The sequence below is a fragment of the Gouania willdenowi genome, chromosome 13, assembly GCF_900634775.1.
Source record: "Gouania willdenowi chromosome 13, fGouWil2.1, whole genome shotgun sequence".
Classification (NCBI taxonomy): Eukaryota; Metazoa; Chordata; class Actinopteri; order Blenniiformes; family Gobiesocidae; genus Gouania; species Gouania willdenowi.
The window spans coordinates 18,933,088-18,958,435 of record NC_041056.1 but is presented as its reverse complement, the minus strand read 5'-3'; the positions used below and the strand labels follow the sequence as shown (position 1 = coordinate 18,958,435).

At 37.3% G+C, this 25,348-nt stretch overlaps 1 protein-coding gene across 1 annotated transcript; it reads left to right on the top strand.

Annotated features, from left to right (window-relative positions):
• The first annotated feature begins 784 nt into the window (after window positions 1–784).
• Window positions 785–21,776, top strand: trarg1a (trafficking regulator of GLUT4 (SLC2A4) 1a). The gene is made up of 3 exons (XM_028464959.1): window positions 785–1,581; window positions 19,679–19,805; window positions 21,572–21,776. The coding sequence occupies exons 1-3, from the start codon at window positions 1,174–1,176 to the stop codon at window positions 21,583–21,585; spliced, it is 549 nt and encodes a 182-aa protein (XP_028320760.1). The 5' UTR covers window positions 785–1,173; the 3' UTR covers window positions 21,586–21,776.
• The last annotated feature ends 3,572 nt before the right edge of the window (window positions 21,777–25,348 follow it).

The following is a 25,348-nucleotide window of genomic DNA, read 5'->3' as shown; positions in this document are numbered from 1 at the left end:
TATTATGTTCAATGTGGACCATTAAACGTAAGTTAAAAAAAATAAATAAATAATAATAATAATAATAATAATAATAATAATAATAATAATAATAATAATAATAATAATAATAATAAACACAAAACAATATAATAATTTGCTCAGTAACGGTTAGGTGTAGAAATGTAATTTATTTCTTTACTTCTTTTAAAACGTAAAACTACTGATTTAGAAATATACTCAAAAAAAAGTACAAGTACCCATAAAAGCAACTCAATTACAGTAAGGTGAGTAATTGTAATCAATTACTTACACCTTTGTAAATACAAGTATAGTACGGTGAGCCATCTACCAACTACACTGTCAAATCAAGAAGCTGTTGTGTTCAAGTGATGAATGTTCATAAACAAACAAAATGACCAATGTTCTGCACAGACATTAGCAGACTTTATATTCATTATCTAACCGGAAGTTACGCTCGTGTCCATTGTAACTTGACGTTGGTCCAAAGTTGAGTGGAGGAGTAGAGACGCAGTGATGTTAGAAAGTGTTTTAGAGGCTGGACACACACACACACACACACAAAGAGAGAGAGAGAGAGAGAGAGAGAGAGAGAGAGAGAGAGAGAGAGAGGAGAGGAGAGAGAGAGGAGAGGAGAGAGAGAGAACACACACACACAGAGAGAGAGAGAGAGAGAGAACACACTCACAGAACACACACACACAGAGAGAACACACACACAGAGAGAAAGAGAGAACACACACACACACACACACAGAGAGAGAGAGAGAGAGAGAGAGAGAGAGAGAGAGAGAGAGAACACACACACACAGGTTGAATGAGGAGAATTAAAGCCATTGAAGCCTGTGTGTGTGACGGTCAGCTGTAGATGGAGGAGGAGGTGTGAGTGAGTGAGTGAGTGAGTGAGTGAGTGAGTGGAGAAAGAGGAGGAATTCTGCGCTTCTTGTGGATAATGACTGAGGAGGGAAAAGAATGAGTGAGGGAAGAAGAGGGACTGATATCATCTACTTCAGGAGGGTTTCTCATCCCACCAGGACTCTACACCTTTGACATGGTCCAGTCTGAAGATCACTGACAGACAAACTCAGACTCCATCTGTGATGCCACATGTTTTCTAATTGATTTTATAGCTGACAGACACATTTAGATTTTCACCTTTTATCAGTGTTGAACATGGCCATCAACACAGACACCGACTTCCTCAAGTCCACTTTGGGTGAAGGTGGTGGCCGCCTTCCGTCTGCAGAGTTCCAGGAGACGGAGAAACTCCTGGCGGTGACCACAGAGCCCGGGGTCACCGTCGTCAGCACGTCCGCCTCCTTCACGGGCTCCGCGGCCGGAGACAAGGGCCTGGAGGTGGACCAGAACGGACACGGTGTGGCCGTGCGGTGCGGCTCCGCGGGGCAGCTGGCCGCCACCGCCCCGCTCTCCCCGTCCAAGGCCAGCCTCAGCCGCTCCTCCACCGGGAACGCCACGGTACCGGAGACCCCCAGACCCAGAGACTACCTCATCCTGGTCATCTGCTCCTGCTTCTTTCCTGTGTGGCCCGTCAGCATCGTGGCCCTGGTTTACTCCATCATGGTGAATACACTTACTTTCTTTAATCACACATGGCTTTTATTTTATGTCATTTTATTACTGTTTTAGAAATATTACTTAATACGTTGTAGTTAGTTAGTTAGTTAGTTAGTTAGTTAGAATAGTTGATGTTCATGTTCTAATTTAATACTTCTACTCAGAAATCCCTCTGCCTATACAACCGTCAAAGTTTTTCAACCTCGGGGTCGGGAGCCCATGTGGGGGCACCTGACATGTCTGAAAAATGAAAAAAATAATATTAATAATAATAATTTTAAAACTATTTTTTAATTAAAACATGAAACAATTTTAACAACTGTATTATATACTTTCACTGTGTCAAATATAATTCTAGTTCAACTAATATGCAGTAATCATATATGTATATATATATATATATAATGCTGTCTATTCTGTATTTATTAAACAGTATAACAAACATGATCAAAAACTACTTCTATTTAAAAAAAAATAACTAAATGAATATAAATTTTCAAAAAAGCAACAAACAAACATGTCTCAAGGTTTGCTTGAAATTTTTGATATCAAAATGGGGTCATGATCCAAAAAAGGTTGAGAACCACTGCTGTATGTGTTTTCAAACTGACTGCTGCATTCACTGCTTGTCTTCCTATAATAAACTGTTAGAGTCTAAATGTAAAGCTTGATGGAGCAGAGGTTTAGGGAATAAATTTGATTTCGATAATAGATTTTTACTGCAGTGTTTATTTATTACCATCCCTTCAATTGTTTACATTAATGCCGTGGTGTCATTTTTGAATAACTGGGAAACTGAATTCTACAGTGAATTTATTTGCAGGCTCTATCAAAAGATCATGCCAAACACTCAAGATTTCTCTTGAGATTTCTCCCTGGAGAGCAGCCAGGAGGAGAAAAATCTTGGTCGATAGAAACATGGTCGCCGACATTTTGCTCACGTCAGACGTAGGTCTTGTAAACAGTGTAGCTGACTGTCAGCTGTGGCTGCTCTGATGCACAACAAGAGCTCCAATCACAGCTTCTTAAACATCCAAAAGTAGCTCCAACACACATCCTTGACTTGTCCGTAATGATAATAATAATTAAAAAAAAAAAAACGATATTAAAGAAAATTTAAAGAAAAGCACGACAAAAACCTAAATAAAGAAGAAAGTCAGGTAGTAGTATTGTTTACGCTGCACCGGTGTCATGCACTGAGATTGTATCTGAGCATGCGCACTACCGGAAAATGAATTATTGCTTCTTCCGCTGTGCTGAGATTGTTCTTTCAATTTCAAAGTAAATGTTCAAAGTTCATTTTTGGCATAACATTCACTTCACTGACAAATAACTTGCTAAAATATTTAAAATACATTAATACATCAAAATCAGATATACTTTATTTATCCCAGGGGGAAATTTGAGATGCTCCAGAATATTTCGGATGAAAATAAACATACTCAGTGGTTTTGGTTTCTTATGGTGATTAAGGTAGTATTTTATTTGCTGCTCCAGCAGATCTTTTCTCTGCATTATAGAAATTACAAATTGTGATCCTTTGCTCTCTTTTTTTGTGTATTACTGCCAACATGCTAAGCTAACCGTGCCTCTGTGTCCGTGAGTGTTGTTCTCCTGTAGCAGAGGCATGCGCACGCAGACACATGCTCACATGCAGCTTCAGAGCTTTCATTTGTGTCTTTCTTATCCATTTACACGTATGATTTACACCACAACTAACACCATGTGCAATGTTGGAAGGGGTCCTGACTGAAACGTGGCACAGCGTAGCGTTCTGAAAGTTGTGTAATCAAATACACCAGTACGGCATATTAAATATTATATTAAAAATTATATCATAACGAAAAATATATACCGGTATTCGGTATGGACCGGTATACCACCCAGCCCTAATGAATTACAACTAAGATATCATTGTAATCTCAGTATGACAATTTGCGAATGGCAATCTCAGTACAGTTACAAACTCAGTACGTGTCACCGGAATCAACGGCTCCACGTCACATCCGGCTGAACATGGCTTCCTACAATGAATAGTATTTAAGGTATAAAATCGTGCAAAAAAAAAAGGTATTTATTTTTCATAAAGGTGTACATATTTTGTTTATTGGTAATACATTATAGTACATATGACGTATGTGATGTAAATGTCCTCTAGGGGTCCTCTTTATTAAAATTCTGTGTTTGTGTGTTGGTAACCCCTTACAGGATGGATGGATGAATAACTAGTTTAATATAATGATAGCAGTATAACTGTAGCAGATGGTACAGTGATGTGGCACTGAGCATGCACACTGCTGCTGTAACCCTCTGCAGCGGGGACAGGTGTGTAGCACCTACTGAGCTTTTATTGAGCGCTTTGATGCAGAAGAGAATTTGGAAAGTATCCCAGATATCTGGCTAAGAAACCGCACGGCTCATTGTTTCCAGTGTGCCGCTGGTCCATGTGTGCTGACGAGTCAGATAGCTTACCCAATATAACGTAAAGCAATGGATCTCAATCTGTAAACAAAAAACGACAATTGACATTGAAAATAAGTCCTTTTTTTGTGCATTGTCAGTGCAAATTCAATTGAAAGTTTTTTTTTTGCTGTGGATTAATGAGATTGTCCCCAACAGGGCAAAGTGCTCACTGTGTTCTACAGGAGGTAATTAGAGCAGGAACCTTTACAACAACAATCAATGAGTTTTTCTCATGTAGCTCTTGCTGTACAGTATGTTAAAGTTTGCTCATGCAGCTTCTGAAACAAGTTGTCAGTAAGCAAAAGGGATGCAGCAGAGCATGTGTGGTCTACTCCAACAAATGTGCTGCTGCAGCTAGATATCAAAGTCTCTGAATACACAGGGCATCAGAGTGTGTTGCATGCCACAGGAAAGGTAGGGCATTGTTACGGAGCTGCACGGATTGTTTTGACGGTGGCTGTAGTATCTGAGCGTCTCAGTGTCAATAACAGTTCTAAAGTGTCAGAGCTTTAACTCTTCTTGTGAGTTAATAGCAGTTCAGTGTCTGGCACGTCTGCTTATGCTTTTTACGGCACTTTACAAAGGCCACTACCATAGTAGACACCTCTCATATCCACACATAAAGAAAAGGCAAAGACAATGCAGTAAACCCATTAGCTCTGTAATATCACTCGGTGCTACACAGCAATGGGACTATCAGGGCAGTATTCAAGTACTTCTCTGAGCCATCATCGTGAACCCACTGACATTCACAACTCAGCTGCTGGCTAATGGCATTGTGTGTGTGTGTGTGTGTGTGTGTCAGAGAGACAGAGGCTTTGACAGAGGGCAGAAGAAAGGAAAGTGAAGAAGGGAGAAACTAGAGCTGGCCACTAACTCGATATAAGGTGCGAGAAGTCAATTTAGTTTCCCTGCAGAGGGCAGATTGTAGCAGTTAGCCGGCTCATTGGCTGCGAGCTACATCCTCTCTCTGTCCACGGGTAGGGAAAGGAGATACGGACCTTCCAAAGGAGATCACAACATTATCACTACAAGGGCAGATAGGTGTAAGAGAAACTGCAAATGGCCACATCAATGTTCTCATATTATTTGATGAAACAGAAAGAGATTGAGAGATTTCAGAATGAATCATTGTCGTTCTTGTTGTGGCCTTGAGAAAGAACTTCCCCTATATTGCTTGGAGGTGGAAATATGGAGGCATTTGTGTAGTGTATTATCTTTTCAAATTATGCAGAGACAGTGTTGACACTCTGTCTCTAAACAGGAATGAATAAGTCACTGTAATGGTTTACAGAAGCTACTGATCACTATAATAACAAAAATGACCATGGCTACTGTATGTTCGAAATCACATACTTACGTACTATACACTACACAGTCAATGAGTATATACTGTCTATACTATAAGTATGGTGAGGAGAATAAGGATGATGACCGTTCCCACTGAAGTATTTTTCCAAGTTTCCCAAGATGCATTTCAAACTTGCAACGACAAAAGCACACTGAGCCTAAATATAATATCTCTGTTGATTCGCCACCTTTGAAAGCTCTAAAAGCATTTTAAGCGAGAATGTGACCAAGTAGAATATCAATATGTGATCCATAAAACTCGCGGAAACACATTTCATGCCGACATTTCAGAGATTTTCGGAGACCCGCCATTGTGCTACTGACAAAACTTTTGGTCAACTTCAAGACAAGAGCTTTATTTACAAATGCAATAAAAACTAATGGAAGACCAGAAGTGATGCTTTTATTTTGAAAAGGGAATGTCTGACTTTTAGCTTGGACGATTTTACGTTCCGCTCGCAATGCATCATGGGGCAGTTGAGTATGACTAGTGTGCCCACTGTGCATAGTTAAAAAATGTCCAGATATATTATACGTCCAGGTATTTTTTTCATACTCAATCTTTCCATACTATCTTTGTAACGCACTACATGTTCATTTTGACATCAGACTTAGAATGAATAGTATGTTAGTATGCGATTTCAAACACAGCCTGCGACTTTTGCATTTACCCATCATGCATAGGGAAAAGTAACTGTAGTCCATACTGTTTGTTTATTACTATCTGTGACCTGTCTGCAGCTGTTGCAGACTCCTCACACAGAGGAGCTCATTCACGCCTCATTTTCTTAGAAGTGGCTTTGCCCGAAAAAAAAAAAAAACTTGTTTGGGTGGTAGATATGGGAAACAAAGTTGCACTGTATTTTTGTATGTTTATTATCCCCAAGACGTTTATACATTTGAGAAAAAGTTGAGGTGTCGTAAATAACCTCCATCCTCTATTGGTGCAATGCTTCTGTTACCCATTTGTCAACACAGTTGTGTAACCTTAGAACTTTTCTCTTTCTTCCTTGTTTATTTGTTGTTTTGTTGGTATTTTACACATAATATTACACATTTATCTTATTAAGAAGAAGAATACCGGAAGTAACGCAGTGCAAAGAACAACGAGGCAACTTTTTTACATTGTATCATCCTTTAAACTGCTAGAGGGAAATATACAATATGATATTGATTCCATGCAGATGAAGCAAAAAAAAAAAACAAACATTTTCATGTTAAACCTTTTACATTTTATTTGATTTATTTATTTTTGAACATGTAAAAACAAAAAATAATTTTACTATTTATAAAATAAAATAAATGTCACAAACAAGTTAATTTACAAACATTTACACGTTCAAAAAAGGAGTAGGAAGAAGTCTGACTTATTTAATCCCGAGAATGTAGTTTCTAAACTCAGAGTTGTTTTAGATTTTTAGGGGTGAGCGTCCAAGATGTGGCTTATGAAGGTGTTTGTTTGTAGAATTTATGGTTTTGTTTTTACATTTGTAAGAGAAAACTGTGATTATTATTAGTGGTTTACGATAAACAACCTTTGTTTTTAAACATAATAGCTAGCTTGCTTTTTGGTTCTTATTTACACTAATTAAACATTCGCATTCACACTCAGCATCGTGTGCAGCATTTGACTGCAAGTAGGAAGTCATTTGCCTGCGTACACACACACACACACACACACACACACACACACACACACACCTCCAATGCAGCCCATATTTTACGGGAAAATGTGCAGAGTGTGTAATTCTGCTCCCGCTGTTTGGGTCATTCCCATTACTGGGATAGGCTAGTCTGGGCTGTAAAAATCTATTACGCCAGCCTCTCCAATCCCCATAATTGACTGCACATCTTCCATGTTTGCCTACCGCAAGCCTTCCCCACCACAGCATCAGTCAGAGATGTATGGCGGCAGCCAGCTGGAAGTTGGCTTTTTGGTGGTTGCTCTGCTGAAAGTAATGCATGATGATGGATGTAACTTTTCCCCCTATTGTTAGCAATGCACCATCGCTGAAATGTGCTGACTTCTTGTGTGTGTAAAACTAACCTCAGTGGATTTTAACTTAAAGTTCCAATTTTTCTGTTTACAAGTATCTTTAAAATATATCTGGTTATTAACAAATTAACATTTTATGTGGAAAAGCTGGAAAACAGAGTGATAGAGTGAACCTTTATCTTTACGCTTAGCACACCTAGCATTGTCCTACTGTTTCATTGCAGTTCTCATCCTCATCAAACTAAAATGTTTTAAAGATTGACTAACAAAGGTTGCTATATCCATTTAAATGAAATGACTGAGCTTTAGTTTCCTATCGATCCAGTCGTTAGCTTCATTTTCTAAATCACAGACTGCTCTCAACTGCTTCCTCTTGAAAACTTCCTGTTGAGGAGTCCACCCTGTGCAGTCCCTACATAACTAAAATACATTTAAATCCACATGCATATGCATACACTGTGAATTAGGAGACTCTAATTTAGTTTATTTGAGTCCCAATGTATAGTATGTATTTGAGAAACTCCTGCAGCACATCATGAAAGGGTACCTGCAGTGGAAATGTATATAATAAAATGTGTTTACTGTATTTCAATAAACAAAATATGTGCATGTTTATTAAAAAATACACATTTGAAATACTTTTCTGCATGATTTTATACATTAAAATAGAATCCATGGGAAGCTGCAGCTGGCAGCCATGTTTGGCCAGATGTGATGTCAAGTCGTTAATTCCTACATAGGGGAGAGTGTAAGATGAGCCATTTTTCATATATAGGATCACTACATCAAGGCTATCATAGTTTTATCACTAACTAATATATCTGCATCAATTTCAGGATGCTGTGCCTCTCTTCAAACAAACAGAATGAGTGTAAACATAATTGTCTGGAAAATATAGCATGTACAAAAAAGTGGTCTTGTGGCACAACTTACCCCGTGTAGTGGGTAAGCTGACCATAGGAGAGGGATAAATGGAGCCCTATCTGGTTGGCAGTAATTCTGGGAGATAACCTTGCATATTAAGATAGATCGCTATGTTCTTAATATATCTGTTAGACTATCTTCTCGTTCTTTTCTGACCAGCTGTTCGGTACAGGATTGTTGTTTTGCTTTGCAAACTCACTGGCAAGTTCTCTGCATTTGAAGTTATTGAGCTGGTTTAAGTCCTACTTGGAGAGGCAAAGTTATTTTGTAAGCATTGGAAACTTTGAATCTGACAGGCTAACAATGTCCTGTGGGGTTCCTCAGGGCTCTGTTCTTGGACCCTTTCTGTTTAGCCTATATATGCTTCCTTTAGAACAAATTCTACAGAGCTGTAAGGTTGATTATCAGAGCTACGCAGATGACACACAACTATTACTATCACTGAACCCAGATGACTATGGTCCCATAGATATGTTGTGTGCCTGCTTAGGAAAGGTTAACTGCTGGATGATTGAAAACTTCCTTCAACTAAATCATGACAAGATGGAGGCGATTGTCTTTGGTAACAAGGAAAAGAGGACTGACTCAGAAAGGTCAGGAAAAGTTGCTCCATGCTTTTATCTCCAGCAGACTGGACTATTGTAATGGTCTTCTGACAAAAATCCCCCAAAAAAGCATCAAACAGTTGTAGCTGTTTCAGAATGTTGCAGCTTGGGTCATAACTAGAACAAAGAGGTCAGAGCACATTACTCCAGTTTTAAAGTATTTATACTGGCTCCCAGTCAGCTTCAGAATAGACTTTAAAGTTCTGCTGCTGGTGTGTAATTCTGTAAATAGGTCTATGATGGCTTTCCAGTTGTTTGCTCATAGTTTAGGTTGAGTTAGCTAGTTAGCTCAGGTGTGGGAGAGTGTTGGAATTTCTGTTTTGTAGCTTTTCTATAAATGTAACACAGACTCAATGACCAAAACCTTCTTGTCATATTAACTGTGTGTTTGTGTGTTTTAAAGCTCAGAGAAAAAGACAGGAATGGGCTCTGTCAAGTTTCATCATTTAACTGCATTGAGTGGTTTGAAAATTTTATGACAATTCTGGTTTGAAAAATGACTAAAAGCTCTGCTGGTGGCCCCCAGAGGCAGAAACACCTTGCACACTCAAACTAGGCAAAACTGAATGAACTCTAAAGCACCAACATTTTATGTAAGAAGTGCAAAATGATTCAATTCACCCCCAGAATTAGGAAAATAAATACAAGTGAAGAGTATTTTGTCAGTGATTCATACAAAAAAGAAAGCTTCTTGTATTAAATTGATCACAAAGGCTGCTGGTTTAATGGTGTCTAACATCCAAGCTGCTGCTCGCTTTCCATTATTAATGGCAAGTGAGTGAAAAGGAGCACTTACTGGCTTACCAGCCTCCATCTTCTTCCACTGAACATATAAAGACATGAAAGTGAGAGTCGGTTGATGTGTGGCGTGCGTCTGTGTGCGGTCGGTGGGCGGGGTCTTCTGCTTGATTGATTAATATCTGTATTGATTCAACGGGAGCGCACCTGGTCATATTTGTTTTTCCTTGAATAGGAAATTCTACCACAAAGTGTTCTGAGGAGAGCACATTGTGCGACAGCACACACAAACACACACAGAGGACCAGCACGTAGACACACACACACAACAAGAGCACATGTACACTGCACACAAGCAGGCCGAGGTGATAAGCAACACACACACACACACACACACACACACTCAACAAACTGCATTTCCCAAAGTAAATGTAAGTGAGGATGCATAAGCAGTTTAACTCTAAGTATACCCCTCAGATAGGTTTGAATGGGTAATTTTTGCCAATTGATCAATAACCTTTAGAGTTTAAACATAGCATAAATGTCCTGACTATTCTGTATATGCTGCATGGGGTACCCGGGTTGGTACAATCCGACTAAATGTGGAGGAGGAGTTAACCGCCAAAAATCTACAGATTAACAATTATAAAGTACAGGGAAAACCCAGCTTTTTTTTACTGATCCAAAGGCACTTGAGGTCTATACTATGGAGCTAGTTTTCCTCTTATCACGCTAACTTCCTGGATTCCGGGTGTGAGCTATACTACGCATCTGGTGTAAGAAGACATGTCCTCCCTTCTCTCTCTTGCTACCCTGAACAAATGGCCTTCACAAACTTTAAAGAACCTAATGCCCCCCCCCCCCTTTATCTCTCTCATAAGAGACAAAGGGAATGTATGACTGTTTGCTTTTCCCCTGCTTCTTGAAACACAAGGCAGGATCCCTCACCTTTGTTCTGCTTCTCTCCGAGAACTAACAGAAACATTTTAAAAGGGTAGACACAAACCTTTGATAAAGGTTTGAAATGTATTCTTCTACACTGTCAATATTGGTTTATTTACAGGAACTCAAGGAATTCTTATAATAAGGTCACGTAAAGATGCTATTTAAGTGTTTTTAAGGAATATCTCTCATCTAACTTTACCTAAAGCATATCTTGTCTAGTATCAAACTGTTCGGGAAAATATGATCTCTGCTTTTATCTCGTTTTGAAGGTTATAATCTAACTGTGTTCTGAAGTATTTACATCTATATTTCCATTCAAACTCATAAGAACACACCTACTGACAAACCACAACCCATGACTCATCCAAAGCAAAAAAAACTTAAACCACGATGAAACCGAAGCGCAAAATTCAAATCATTGGATGTCAGTGGTGCTGGTCGCTCAGTTTATTCTCGTTTGTCAACTTTTATTTTCTTTGTAACCTCAAAGTGTTTTCTTTCATTAGACCTTTTATGTAAGTTGGGCGTCCCAGAGATAAAACCTCCTGTTTCAACTGAAGAAGCCAAACACTGAACCACAAGAACAAAAGCCTGCATGAGCTGAGCCTGAAAGCCGACAGAGCAAAGCAAGCTGATCACTGAGGAAGTCCACGCAAAGTCAGTTCAACCAGTGGTGAAGCTAAAACAAGTCAGAACCAGTGGAAACCTGCTGACTGAACGAGCTGTGAAAAAATGCTGAATAAGGAATAGTACAATATAATATGGTTTGTTCTCGAGAGTAGATAATATTGACAAGATTTCACGACCCTGGATGACATGGTAATAATAACTAATCAAGTGACTTAAGACACTTTAAACTCTATCTTAAGTGGCACCTCTTCAATCAATTTAATATTAATACTAATTAATATTATAATTCTTATCACTCCTTGTCTAAGTCCCCTTACACTGGCTAACGTCTTACGGGGTTAAATCACCATGGTAACTTAGGCTGAGATTGAAAGAAAACGAGCGGTCCAATAAAAGGTGGATCATCACCTTTGAGGATCTGATGTGTCACTGACAGGAGAGAGAATAATTCTTTCATTTACCAATGACGTCCTACAGGAAACAGAGATTTTTATCTGATGGACTGACCTACATTAGTCATCTGATAAAGCCTCCATGCCTCGGGCGCTTTCAGACCGATAAATGAATTACTTAATTCATTAATTATAATCATGTATCCTGTGGTAACGCTGAGAGCCTTATTCCTGTAAGACAAAATAAAATATAAATATCGTTCATCTTATGATGTAGGCTGAGCTGTGTGAACGCAGCATCAGAGACAAGTTAAAAAGAGAAGAGAAAGTGATCAAAGTGTCTGTTTATGATCTCACTAATTTAAGCATTAACATGCATCAATTCCTGCATTAATTACTTGCCGCTTTCACTGCAGCAACAGGGTTGTTTTTTTTTTTTTTTTTTGGTCTGAATTATGGATTTTAATTCTTCATATTTTTAAAGAATTCTTCCTGAATTGTGACGTGAATTGCTCGACAGTTTCTCCATGTTTGTGATTGGTCTGGAGCTGTAATCTCCACCTTTCTCACAAGAGGGCGCACGTAGCCAGGCTGAAATCAACTTGCATAACTTAGCGAGTTGTAATCTAGATTTGTAGGACAGCTTCTGTCTGACGGACAATGTTTGGTTAGTTGAAGCCCGCTAACGGAGATAAATCCTGGATATAATTATCTATCTTCGTAGCATAGGCCCTTGAAATTCACTAATCTTGTTGACGATTGTGTAATACAGGGGTCACCATCCTTTCTGAAACTGCGAGCTACTCCAAAGCTAGTGAGTAATCCGAAGGGCTACCTATTTAAAAAGCAATTATTAAATACTAAATCTTCACCTTTTCACTTTAAGTTTTCACATGCAACACTTTATTTCTCCTAATTTATGCAATTGTTTCATTTTCATTAGGTTTCACAGGAAATCATGAGTCATGTTCCTATTTTATTAGCTGCTAGCAATTTTAAGTAGTCGTAAAACATGTCACATGTACAATTTAACCATTATGTGATATTTTATGGAAATCCACATTTAAAAAAGAAAAATCATCACAACTCATATACAAAACTGTGAAACAAACGTTTGTCACAATGTTTTTGTGGGGAAAAAAAATCATTCAAAGATGCTTAATTTAATATAAAAACATATAAAGTGCAGCAGTACGTAACTCTACTAAGGCACTGACTACATATATCTAGGAATGTCCCGATTCAACTTTTTCAATCCCGATATGATACCGATATTGCAACTTTGCGATATTGATCCGATATCAGCATGAATCATACATGATTTTATTATTATTATTATTATTATTATTAATTTTTTAATAAAGAAACAATAATGACTTATTTTATAGTGTGGAATGTTAGAAAAGGTTTGATCAAGTGATGTCACTCAAACAGAGAACAATAGTCAGTAACAGTAGGTATTAGAAAAACTGACCCATTTATTATTAACCAATTGGTTTTAACCCTTAACATAATATCTACAGTATTCTACAATTGAATAAAATAAATAAAAAATGAATTGGGGAATTTCTTCTTTTTTTTTTTTTAAATCGGAAAAATCCGGAAATTTGAATCCGATATTTGTTTTCAGCTAATATCTTTCATCTATATTTATTTGTGTGGGTTTAAAGCCTGCCATGTCAATCAGATTTTAGATCGAGCTCATTGGTGACGAGAGCTCCAGAACAGGCCTGAGGGCACCTCACATGGTCCATGCGGGCTACCTGGTGCCTGTGGGCACCATGTTGGTGACCCCTGGTGTAATATGAATGGAAATAATACAAAACATTTCTTGCAAGGACTCTTAGAATAAGCCTATTTGATTAAAAAAAAAAACATTTGAGAAGTGATTTAGAATTTATTTGAATACTTCTGCAGCTTTAAAACGTGTCTACTGTAACTGGTGTTCTTTTCATGGTAAACAGAAAGTTGATTTAACTCTGCTTTTCTATTGGTGTGAGTCTTTACACCTAAATAAGCAGCGCTTTTGTAAAGACCTCCATTGATTTAGGGTGCTGATGTTAGCTTTCCCTGTGATGTCAGCACAGATCAATACACACACTGGTGGGATTTTGACCCACAGCTTCACTGCAGTGCTTTGACCAAGGGGCTGGACAGTGTTCTGTGTGTTCTAATGGAAAAGGCTCCTATCAAAGCTCCATTGTCATTGGCTGGAGTTGAGATTGTTAGAGAACGGATCACTGCAAGCTTTTATTTCCAGAGATACCGAACCACCTAAAATACTTCCTTTGAATAGATTTCATCATTGCAGTTAAAGGTATTATTGTGCAGGATTATAAAAATCTTCAAGTAGAAATAACTCAACAAAAAAAGACATCAACGACTAAAGTGTTTATTGACACCTCATCACATTAATGAAGCCAGAAAATGTTGACAGGCTGAACGATTTTGGAAAATAATGTAATTGCGATTTTTTTTTCCTCAATATTGCGATTGCGACTTAATGTGTGATTATTTTTTCAAGGGCCTTGAAAAAAGATGTTTGATCTTGTCATGTATTTTTTAGTGAACACAAGCAATGAATCAATCAGTTTCATAATAAACCATTTCAGATTTTTTTAAACTTTAAATAAATATCAAATATAAATTTTAAAGCACACATTACAACAATAAAGCAAACAAATCTGTGGCTTTACCTCTTCAACATGTGTAGTATCTAACTTCACGTTTCATGAAACATGTAAACATGTGGATGGCACTTCTTAAACACTGTCTGAACCTAACAGGACAGGACAAGACAGAACAAGAATAAAAAAACATAAATAAAAAAAGAAATTGCAGTCTTTGAGGTTAGAAAATCGCTTTTTATGATATCGCAATAATATCGCAAATGCGATTAATCGTTCAGCCTTAGGCTTAAGCCTAACTTTTCTTCATACACTGTAATTGTTTTCAAGGAGTTGCACTCTGTAACAGTGTATATATCTATATATAAAAATATATAATTAACCCATAGTGAATTCTTGGGTATTTTTTTTAATCAATATTGTTGTTTAAAGCTTTTCTTTTGCACTCTATACTATTCACATATTGTTTGTTAACAATGAGTTCAATAAACATACAGACGTTTTCCCTAAAACGATAAATAACCGTGATCAAAATATTTGATCCAAATAATTGTGATGACAATTTTGGCCATAATCGTGCAGCCCTAGTTGCTTATTATACCTTTTATAAATGATACATTTGATACTTTTGTTTTACTGTAACATCGCTGCAGTATTGTTGTGTTTATGGTTCTGTCAGGGACTTCATAGTACAGTAGCTTTCTTTCCTGTGGAGCTCGGTTTGTAAGAACACCCTGGGCTTGCATCGTCCCCACTATCCTGCACCAGTAGATGGGATTTACAACCACAGACTGCCTGGAGACAGAAAAGCTCGTGAGAGCTGAAGGATGAAGTGACTACAGTCTGTGAGCTCTCTCTCTCTCTCTCTCTCTCTGCAGTGTAATCTTATCCCACACTCAGGCAAACCCCAGCACCTTCCTTACAGAATGAAGCGATGCAGCACGATGATGTTTCATGAAGTTGATCATGTGCACCAACAACCCAAATGTCCAATACACTACCACGTAGACAAAATGTTCTCTCTTTTTTTAACAGTAAATGTTTGAATATTTGGTGAAGTCTCATGATAACTACTGTATATCATGTTCTTTTCATCTCTGGTGTTCATTTGAATAGTCACTAACAGCAGAGCAGTCGAAACAGATTCATTAAAAAGCAACTTTTATTTAACTACCTCTGATGGGTCACGATTTTTCTTGAAGAATCCAATGTCTGTGTATGTTTTCTCTTAATGCCACACCATCTTAATGGGAGAAAAGTGCCTTACATAAATGTAGCTGTGTAATTTAATATAGATGAGGGGAGGGAGAGGTCCATTTCCTGCAGCGCTGCACGGGCTCGTGGTTTATAAGACATAATCAGCACCAAGGACAGCTCTGTACGTTTCATTTTTCATTAGTACTCGGAGCAGAAGGCTTTAGGCTTATTTCACGGAAATTCTACAATTCAGAAACAACCTTGTTTTTCACCTTTTCGTTCTCGACCCATAATCAACTCAGGTTAAGACAATGTATCTGTTCATCCATCCATCCATCCATCCATCCATACATCCATCCATCCATACATCCAATATTGGGTCATGCATTTTTGCTACCATTGGAGTATTTAGTCTGTGATGGATATGTTGCATTGTTTCCCAGCTGACGCAACAGTATTGAACATAAACAATCACACTTGATATCACAATGATATGGTTAGGTGATACTATGTACCAAAACTTATAAATCGATTTTTTTTCCCAAAATGGCGATATACAATGTAAATCTCAATTGTTTTAATTAAAATGAAGCAGAAATTAAATTCAAGGTTAAATTTGCTGATGCAAAATGCCACACAGTCACATTTATTTACAAAGATGTGCCACTTTTGGCTTTTATCTCCAAAAAGGGACAGCATGTGTGAGTGAGGTCTGAGAAGTAGAGAAAGCAACGACTCCTAAAACAAGTATTTTAAACAACGAAATATTGATAATAATAATAATAATTTTATATAGCACTTTATCATAGACACTCAAGGTCGCTTTACAGAATTAAGGGATTATTCTTTCATTCCACACTTAGTGGTGGTAAGCTACTATTGTAGCCACAGCTGCCATGGGGCAGACTGACGGAGGCGAGGCTGACATAGTGTGCCATCAGCCCCTCCGACCACCACCAACACTCACTCACACACTACATTCATACGAGGCAATGTGGGTGAAGTGCCTTGCCCAAGGACACATTGACAGATGCCACTGGAGCGGCTGTCCCCCCCACTGCAATAAAAAATTACCCACATTACCCATTGTTTCCATTGACCAGTTTGTGACAAGTTCTTAAAAAAAAATCAAAGATATAGAATAACTTATTATTATTATTGAAGGGACATTTATTTTATTTTTTTACTTTTACTCAAGTAATGGAACAACTTCTATACTTTTACTTTTACCAGTCATTTTTTATTCAAGTATCTACTGAAGACTAGTACTTGTGCCACCTCTGGAAACCAAACTAGCTGGAGTAAAGAACGCCTGCTGTGGGAGAACATGCACACCCCCACAAAGAGGATTATCAAAGTACTGAGTGGCTGTGCTGTCATTACGCACACGCACACAAACACATGCGTGACATTTTCACATTGAGGATTCCCATCCATCATAACCTTTGCACACAAACATAAATCACTTTGTCTTCATATGCGCAGCACACACAAAAAGCAATATGCATACAGCATAAAGATGACAAACAACCCCCGTCACGCTGCGCTCACCTACTCCGTCCAATAGGCTGCGTCGTCACATTCCTCCCACAATCCAGTTCTGTACCTCGCACAACCAGACAATTTCATCATTGACAGCTGAGCATGAAATACTGTTGGGTTTCACCACATGAAGCCAAAGCAACCGTGTTAAAGCTGTGACATTTTGCTTTTATAATATCCTCACTGTCAGATTCTAGAAACACAGCAGATAAATACAGACTATGTCACTCAGAGAAAGCCATCTTTCTCTGTTACAGGTTGTTTACATTGACCAAGTGTTGACTGAAAGCGTATATGATAGGGATGTAACGATTCACTCAACTCCCGATACGATTCGATTCACGATACTGGGTTCACGATACGATTCTCTCACGATTTTTTCATTTACAAAATGGGAAAAAAACTAGAAAATACTGTATTATTTTCCTTATATTTTTCATTGTCAAAAGAATCCCTTGATAAACTATTCAAAACAATGCAATTTAACTAAAAATAAATCTTGAATTAAATAAATAAAGGAATAATACAAATGAAAATGAAGCCTATTAATTTAAATTCTGGTTCGATAATAAACAATGCAAAACTGCATAATGGTTCTTTTTCTTTTAAAAGTGCAACTGAAAATGTATTTTGTGCCTTAACAATTGGACTTTAAAAAAAAAAAACCGTCATTGCAATGATTTACGTCATATTTGTTTGGACCAGCAGAGGGCGCTGGTAACACAGTGGTCAGTTGGCATGCAGATATATTGCAGTGAAGAAGAGAAGCTATGCTAGCAGACAGAGCTAATAGAAAAATGTGACTTTTACAGATATTCAAGTAATATTACAGATATTCTTTTGGTGCTAAGGGGGTAATGAATCATTTATTAACATATTTAAGAGTAGAAGGCAGCCAGAAAGAAAGTATTAGCAGACTCCGCCCGCCGCCAACACTTCCTCTGCTGGTTAAAAAAAGTACTGCGATTCAATTTTCAGAAAATCAATATCAACCGTGATACCTATGAATCGATTTTTAACTGCCTTACGATTAATCGTTACATCCCTAGTATATGATTCTTATAGTGATATATGGTCAAATATGTAAATATATATTTTTTTACGTCTATATTGTCTTTGGTGGTCAAATAGTTGCATTTCCATGCATAGCACATGGGTTGGGGTCAATTACATTTTTCAGTTACAATTACGTTTTCAATTACAATTACAGTGACCAGCATTTTTTTTTTCCAATTACAATTAAATTACAATGATTTTTTTATCCTCAGAAAGTCAATTACTAAATTTAAATTACAATTCATCACAATTACTGAACCTGAAATAATTAACCTGATAAAAGTTAACATTCCTCTGTTGTTAGCTTTATGTTAGCATCTCTTGTGATAACGGCCCTCAATCAGCTGTGAAATACACTAAAAACTAATATACTAATATCTATTTTCTTTTTCTTCTTCTTTGTTTACCTCGTCTGCACATGTTGTCGAAGGTCAACCCTACAAGAAGTGCAAACGTGTTAAGACGGCAATGCATGTTTTGTTAATGCAATTTAATAAATTAGTGCAATGCCTGTAGGAAGTATGTGGGAGGTAAAGAAGCTTTTTCATGGATGGTTTGCACGGAAGCTTTAATTCAGAATAAAAGTTAAATCCTCTTTAAACTTCCCTAATGTAAATTTAATTCTGATTTAAACACACACGGTTTGCCCAAAGCGAGGAAAAAGTGAAGCCACTCCAGCAGAGTGTTGGCGTTCTGCCGTACGGGAAGCCGTCTGCCCTTTGCCCACAGGCTGCCTCTAATCTGGCCAACTGTTCCACCTGACAAAGGCGACAGTGATGATGTCATCAGTTCTAAAATTTCATAAAATTGTCCGCTCCCGTTGGACAATTTTATTAAACAATTTATTAACGGTATCATTGCATTCCGAACAAACCCGACGTCGCACATCCATGAACCAAGCAGCAGCCATGTTGAAAGTCTCAGCTCTGTCTGTCCCTGAACCGCAGAGATATTTGAGCCACACACACACAGACAGACAGACAGACAGACAGACAGAGATTCCTTGCTTTTATAAAAAAGATAGATTCATTTATTTTATTGCATAATTGTGACAAATCTAATTTCTTTCCTATCTATTGGTTATCTTGTTTGGCTTCCCAGTCATAATGTTTATTTGAAATTCTAAAACATGAAACCTATTTTAATAATTGTGAACTACATATGTGTAAAACTGTACATAGAACTGTAACATGGTTCCCCAGTTTTGCGTTAAATCATAATTGACAATTTTTATCGAATTTTCACGGCAATTACACTTACAAAGTAAATAATCTACGATTTTATTAAGATTACAACAGCAACACATTTTTGAAATTATAATTATGCCATAATTGTGATTAGTTATCAATGACACAACTCTAATTCTAATTGACCCCAACCCTGCATTGTATTGACTAATTGGTTTGTTTGAAAGATGGCTTCACTGTGGACACAAAAATAGATCCAGTTGCATAAAAACAAAGACACACACTAAAGCAACACGAGAACGACAATAAATATTATATGAGTTTCCAGCAACGTAAAGATCAGAATATCTAATTTATAAGATGAATTCTATCCTTTATTGTTGCCCTGATTTAGTTTCATAGGGAGATTCTCTGCTCTGTAACGTAAACGCTGTTCTTTGTGTGTCCTCAGTCCAGAAACAGTCTGCAGGCGGGGGATGTAGATGGAGCCAGGAGGCTGGGTCGCTTGGCTCGTCTTCTCAGCATCGTCTCCATCGTCCTGGGTGTTGTCGTCATCGTTGTCTACGTCTCATTTGCAGGTACTGTTATATTTGAAGATAAACTCATAGGTCTGATGGTACTCTTTAGTTTGACTTAGAATAATGTTTTTTTTTGTTTTTTTTTACGTAACAGCGACACTATACATTATTCAAAGCATTTGTGCAAGAGAGCAATTCACTATATCGCACACATACAGTAGTGTTGGATGAACACAGTGAAACATGAATATTTCTCCCTGTTTAATTACATTTTAGGGGAACGTTAGATCATGAAACACTGTTTTAACCCTCCTATTATCCTTGGGGTCAATTTGACCCCATCCAATATTTATCATTCAAAAAAATAATAATTGACTTTCTTTATGTTTTTGCTTCATATTTAATAAACTTTTCCTAATTTGATGGGTACAGTTGATTACGCATAAATTGTAATGATGTTATTTATTCAATGTGCTGAATGCATTGGCTGTTTCTTCACTTTATAGTGAAAAACCCCAAAAATAAATAAATAAAAATAAGCAAATAAATATATTTTTATGAAAGGGAAGGGAAGAGAGGGTCACCAACATCAATCACCACAATTTAGAAATAATTTGGATGAAAGATTTTCAAAATTCACTAATTCTAAACCTGAAAGTTTGACCCGATGGTGGCACTGCAGCAAATATCATATTATCATAGGGTTCATATTCTTGTGGTCATTAATGTTTATAGTTATTTACAACATTTGGATGAAAACTATTAAGATTAATTAATTATAATTTAATAGTTTGGCCTGATGGTGGCGCTAGAGAATAGGTCAAGGTTTCATTATCAAGAGGTTATTTAAGTATTCTAGAAATCTTTTTCTGGAGCCAAATATCCCTGGGGTCATTGTGACCCCAAGGGTAAAATGTGTTATTAATATTTGAGGATAATAGGAGGGTTAAATGATCTGTGTGAAGTTGGGATCAGGGTGTAAAAAGCAGAAACATGTCAGGGTTTTTCCTGCATTAAATACCTACTGCAGTGGTTCTCGACCTTTTCGGCCCACGACCCCCAAAATAAAGGTACCAGAGACCGGGGACCCCCACTGTAAAGAGTGGCCAAAAAACGGACGGAAAAAGTGGTAAAAAGGGTTAAAAGTGTCAATATTGGAACAATTAGTAGGAACAATTAGTTTAAACTGGCAAATAATGGGCATGAAAAATAAGGAATGTAGTAAAATTGGCTAAAATAAGCATGAAATACAGTGAAAAGAGGTTAAAAAGGAAAATAATGGGGCAACATAAGTGACAATAGGTGGTAAAAGTGGTGGAAAGGGTTTATAAGTGCTGAAAATGTCTTGAAATTGATAAAAGTTTGCAGAAAAGGCATTAAAATGTGGCAGAAATGGGAGTAATGTAGCAAATATGCATCAAAAGGAGCAAAAATATGGCAATAAAAAGTGATAAAACTAGGTTAAAATAAGGCAAGTTTGCTATAGTTGCAGAAAAAGGGTAAAAACAAGCTGAAAATGGGCTCAAATTCTTAGTTTCTTGAATGCGACCCTCTCCCAGTGTCTCGCAACCCCAAATGGGGTGCTGACCCCAAGGTTGAGAACCCCTGACCTACTGTATGCATTATATTGCAGGTAGTCATGATGTTACGTCACTTTTCCTTGACTCATTTCCAAGCCCTAAGTGCTTTTAAAGCATGACTGTGCAGTAAGCGACGCCGTTTCACCTTTCAGATACTGGTGGAAAAGCTTTGATTTTAATGGTATTTAAAGCTTCCTGTGTATAACACCCATGTTCTTCTTCTCTTTTCTATCCTTTCTCTTGCAGCAACTAAGCACTGACAACCTAACACGGTTACGAAGATGCAACCAAAGCGGCAAAACATTAAAGACTTCCATATAATTGATGATTCAATATACTGTGATTGCATCGTGACTGCCCACAGAAAGCAAAAAAAAAAAAAAAAACACCATTCATGAGAGACGCTCATGCAGCAAGCAAATAAATAACAAATCCTACAGAGATGCATGCGTTAAATACCAGTAACAGCTGTCTAATGGGAAAAAACAGTCCTAATGTAAAGGCTTTGGGTGCAAACAGGAAGGAGACGATGAAGGTGTGTGTGTGTGTGTGTGTCTCTGTGTGTGTGTGTGTGTGTGTGAGGAAGAACTTCAAGAAGAAGAGGACATTTGAGCAAGTGGAGGATTTTTTTTCTACGTCTGGGATGGAGCTCTTTGGCTTTGGACAGCGTCATATAATCCACATATACTGTATATCCTACTGTAGTAAACCTCTTACCGTCAAAGCATATACAGCTAGAGATATATTTCAAATATGGGTATAAATGATCTCAATCTATATTATGTTGTTGTATATGTACATTTTGTAAAATGTTTGTATGCCTAGTGGTGCTGCTGGTTTTGTTGGGACATCTGCTGGCAGCCCTTGGATTATCAGCGCGAGTTTACGGAAAGTAAAAGAATGTGTGTGTTTTAAGTTCCATTTTTTAGGTTTTTCAGCAAGAAAAGAGAAAAGAAAGAGACCAACGTTAGGCTTGGAAGTAGATACAGTAGCGTAAACTATGGATGGGCAACTCTATCACAGTGGGGGCCACAAAAACGTGACTGTATCTGGTCCGAGGGCCACATTATCAACATTTATGTCGACATGATTAGAATCATTTTGTCTTTTTTTTTAATCTTTATGGTTTTTTGTTTTGTCAGTTTTTAGTCATTTTGTTGTAATTTTGTGTATTTTTCTGCATTCATGTTGTTGATTTGTTTGTTTTTTGGGTCACTTTCAGTGTTTTTGTTTTTTTTTTTCCTGTATTTTTCTGTCATTTTGTGTAATTTTGTTGACAGTTTGTGTGTCTTTGGAGCGATTCTGTAATGTGTTGTTGTTTTTTGTGTGTTCTCAGTCATTTTGTTTGTTTAAGTGGTTGTTGTGTCCGTCTTTGTTGTCATTTTGTGTTTTGGGAGTTATGTTGTGTATGATATGGGGCTTTATATTCCTTGATAACTTTTTGAAATACAAATTTTGGGGATTTGTTTTGGGGGCCGCACAAAAATTAGTCCGAGGGCCACGTGTGGATCCCGAGCCGCCAGTTGCCTATGTCTGCCATAAACCTTGGGTGTCTTTGTTTGGACTGAGCGTGTGAGGACGAACCTGTGTTAACGTGTTAACGGTTTGAGTTGAACCTGATCCTCATGTTTTCCCACAGCAGCATCTACCCTTCCAAACCATTAGTAAAAATATAAACACTGATTAAAATTATATTTTTTTAATTTTCAATTTTATTTTCATTTATTTATATTTACATAACATCACAGAAATAGATACACAGTGCAGGAAGAGGCAGAAAGTTCAAATAGCTACATTTTCTTTCCTTATTTTTCAAAATAAAACACCACACACAATGTCAAACAACTGCATTTTATTCTTTTATCCTCTCAAATATAAATCTAGTTCAAATAAAATGCAGTATAAAAATATCTGAACTGGCTCTAATTTTGGCAACATGATCAAAAAATACATTTTAGAGAGGACAAAAAAGAGAATTTTGTGATGTACAAATAGGGTGACAACAAGAAAAAGGATGGTAACCTCTGATATACAGCGTTCAACATATAATTACACATCAGCTACTTAATGCTGTTGTGTCACTGAATGTTTCTTCTCCTACTTGTATTGGTATGAAATGTATTTGTATGGAAATTATATATGCAATATGTACGCATGCTACGGGCCAGACAGCCTCACAGACACTTATTTATGTATTTATTTTTTCATTGTTTTGTAAAGCATAGGTCTGAGTGTGTCTGAGGAATGACAAAGAGTAAAGGAGGGTTTTTCCCTTAAATGCAAGCATGACATATTGTCTGTGTTTATAACTTTAATGGAACACGAAACACACCAAAATAACACAAAGGTTTGTCAACGTTTTATTTTGCCAATAATTCAGGGCTGATGTGAATGAAATGACATCAGACACACACTGTGTCAAACTGCTTTTAATCCAAACTGGGTTTTATTGATGCCATTTTCATTCATAATTGTACATAAGAGGAAAAAAAAAAAAAAACATTTTAAAGCAGCAAAATCCAAAGAGTCTCCATTTGTACTCGGCACAAGATCTCTTATATGTTTCAACGCACTGGTTTCATATTCAGAAACGATTGTTCAGAAGCCTGATGATGGTCTCCTCTGGCTCTGCTGTGTCAGCAAAACATCTGGAATTTATTTATTTATTTATGTATTTATTTATTTAATGTCCCGGTGTTTGTTTCTCCAATGTATTTGCAAGTGTTCCTCTCTGTGCTGTACATTTTGCATGTCAAGAATAAATGTTACCATGCATGGTCCAACCTTCTCAATGGTAACTTTCACACTCCCAGAGGAGATTTATGGTAGATTTGAGTCCAGGTCATATATTAAGTATGAAAAGCTGAATCTCGGCAGGTGATGCATGGATAAACTGTCCCTTTAAGGTCAGACCTTAAAGGTACATGTAGTAAATTGTAGATTTATATCTACACAGTGGAATTGTATTTGTTTTGAGGTTTTGTAATAATCTGAATGAAGCGCGACCAGAATAACTGAAATACAGGCTCGGTCAGGTTTTTTTTTTAATTATTATTATTATTATGATTATTAATACTGTATCAAAGATGTTTGAAAGCTTTTTTGTGAAAGTCACAAATCCACTGACTATAGAAGAAGACACAGTGAAGTTAAACCCTGTTTTGTAGAAACATGACATGCTGTGTTTTATTATTTTATCAAGACAGATTCTGAGATTGATTGGATTCCATAATGTTCGGTTGGCAATTTGCGGAGCCCCTTTATTGGTTTGTGCTATATTGCAGAGCTGTTGCTTTTATTAGAACCAATCCCTGTACACACTACAGGGCTTGATACACAATTTAGCCGCGCAGAAAATAGGAGGAAAAAAAACCAATTTATTATGGCCACCACAGCTATAGAGCGAGAACAGCAGAGGGTGGGGTTGGAGGGAGTCTATAGTTTACGACACACAACTCCAATTCCTAGTTTCACGTGAGTCTATGCGAACGCCACTTGCCCGTCAGTGACCAGGAACTCTTGTCATGTCGTAGACACGCCCCCGGGCTTTCCGAAAATGTATAGTTCATGGTTGTCAAAAAGGGGAAAACATTGTTATTGGGTTGGATTATTATTCTTTCTTTCCCATTGTCGGAACTAACTCACCTACTGAACCATTATGTAAAGTCTCAAAAAAATCAAACAAAATTCAATCGTGCGCTTCTCTAATTTCAAAATCTGATGCGCCAGCGCCCCCAAGTATGTACAAAATGCATTACGAGATAGGAATTGCCAAAAAAAAGGAATTTATCGTAGAATCATGAAAATTGACACAGAAGTAGACCATGACAAGACAAGTAAAAAATATTATTCAGACCACGCCAAAAAACACACAGGAAGTCCAGAATCTTGAATTGAAAATTGCTATTTTCGCTCAAGTTGTATTTTAACGCATTTCTCTGAGGGCGTTTCACTGACGAGGTTCAAAATCGCTGGAGATCATCTATAGAAGTGGGACACCGAAAGTTAGCCATAGATTTTTGA

Excerpts from the sequence above, each read along its gene's own strand:
- trarg1a (XM_028464959.1), top strand. The coding sequence starts at position 1,174 with ATGGCCATCAACACAGACACCGACTTCCTCAAGTCCACTTTGGGTGAA. Across the intron at positions 1,582-19,678 it reads CCCTGGTTTACTCCATCATG|TCCAGAAACAGTCTGCAGGC; the intron begins GTGAATACACTT and ends GTGTGTCCTCAG.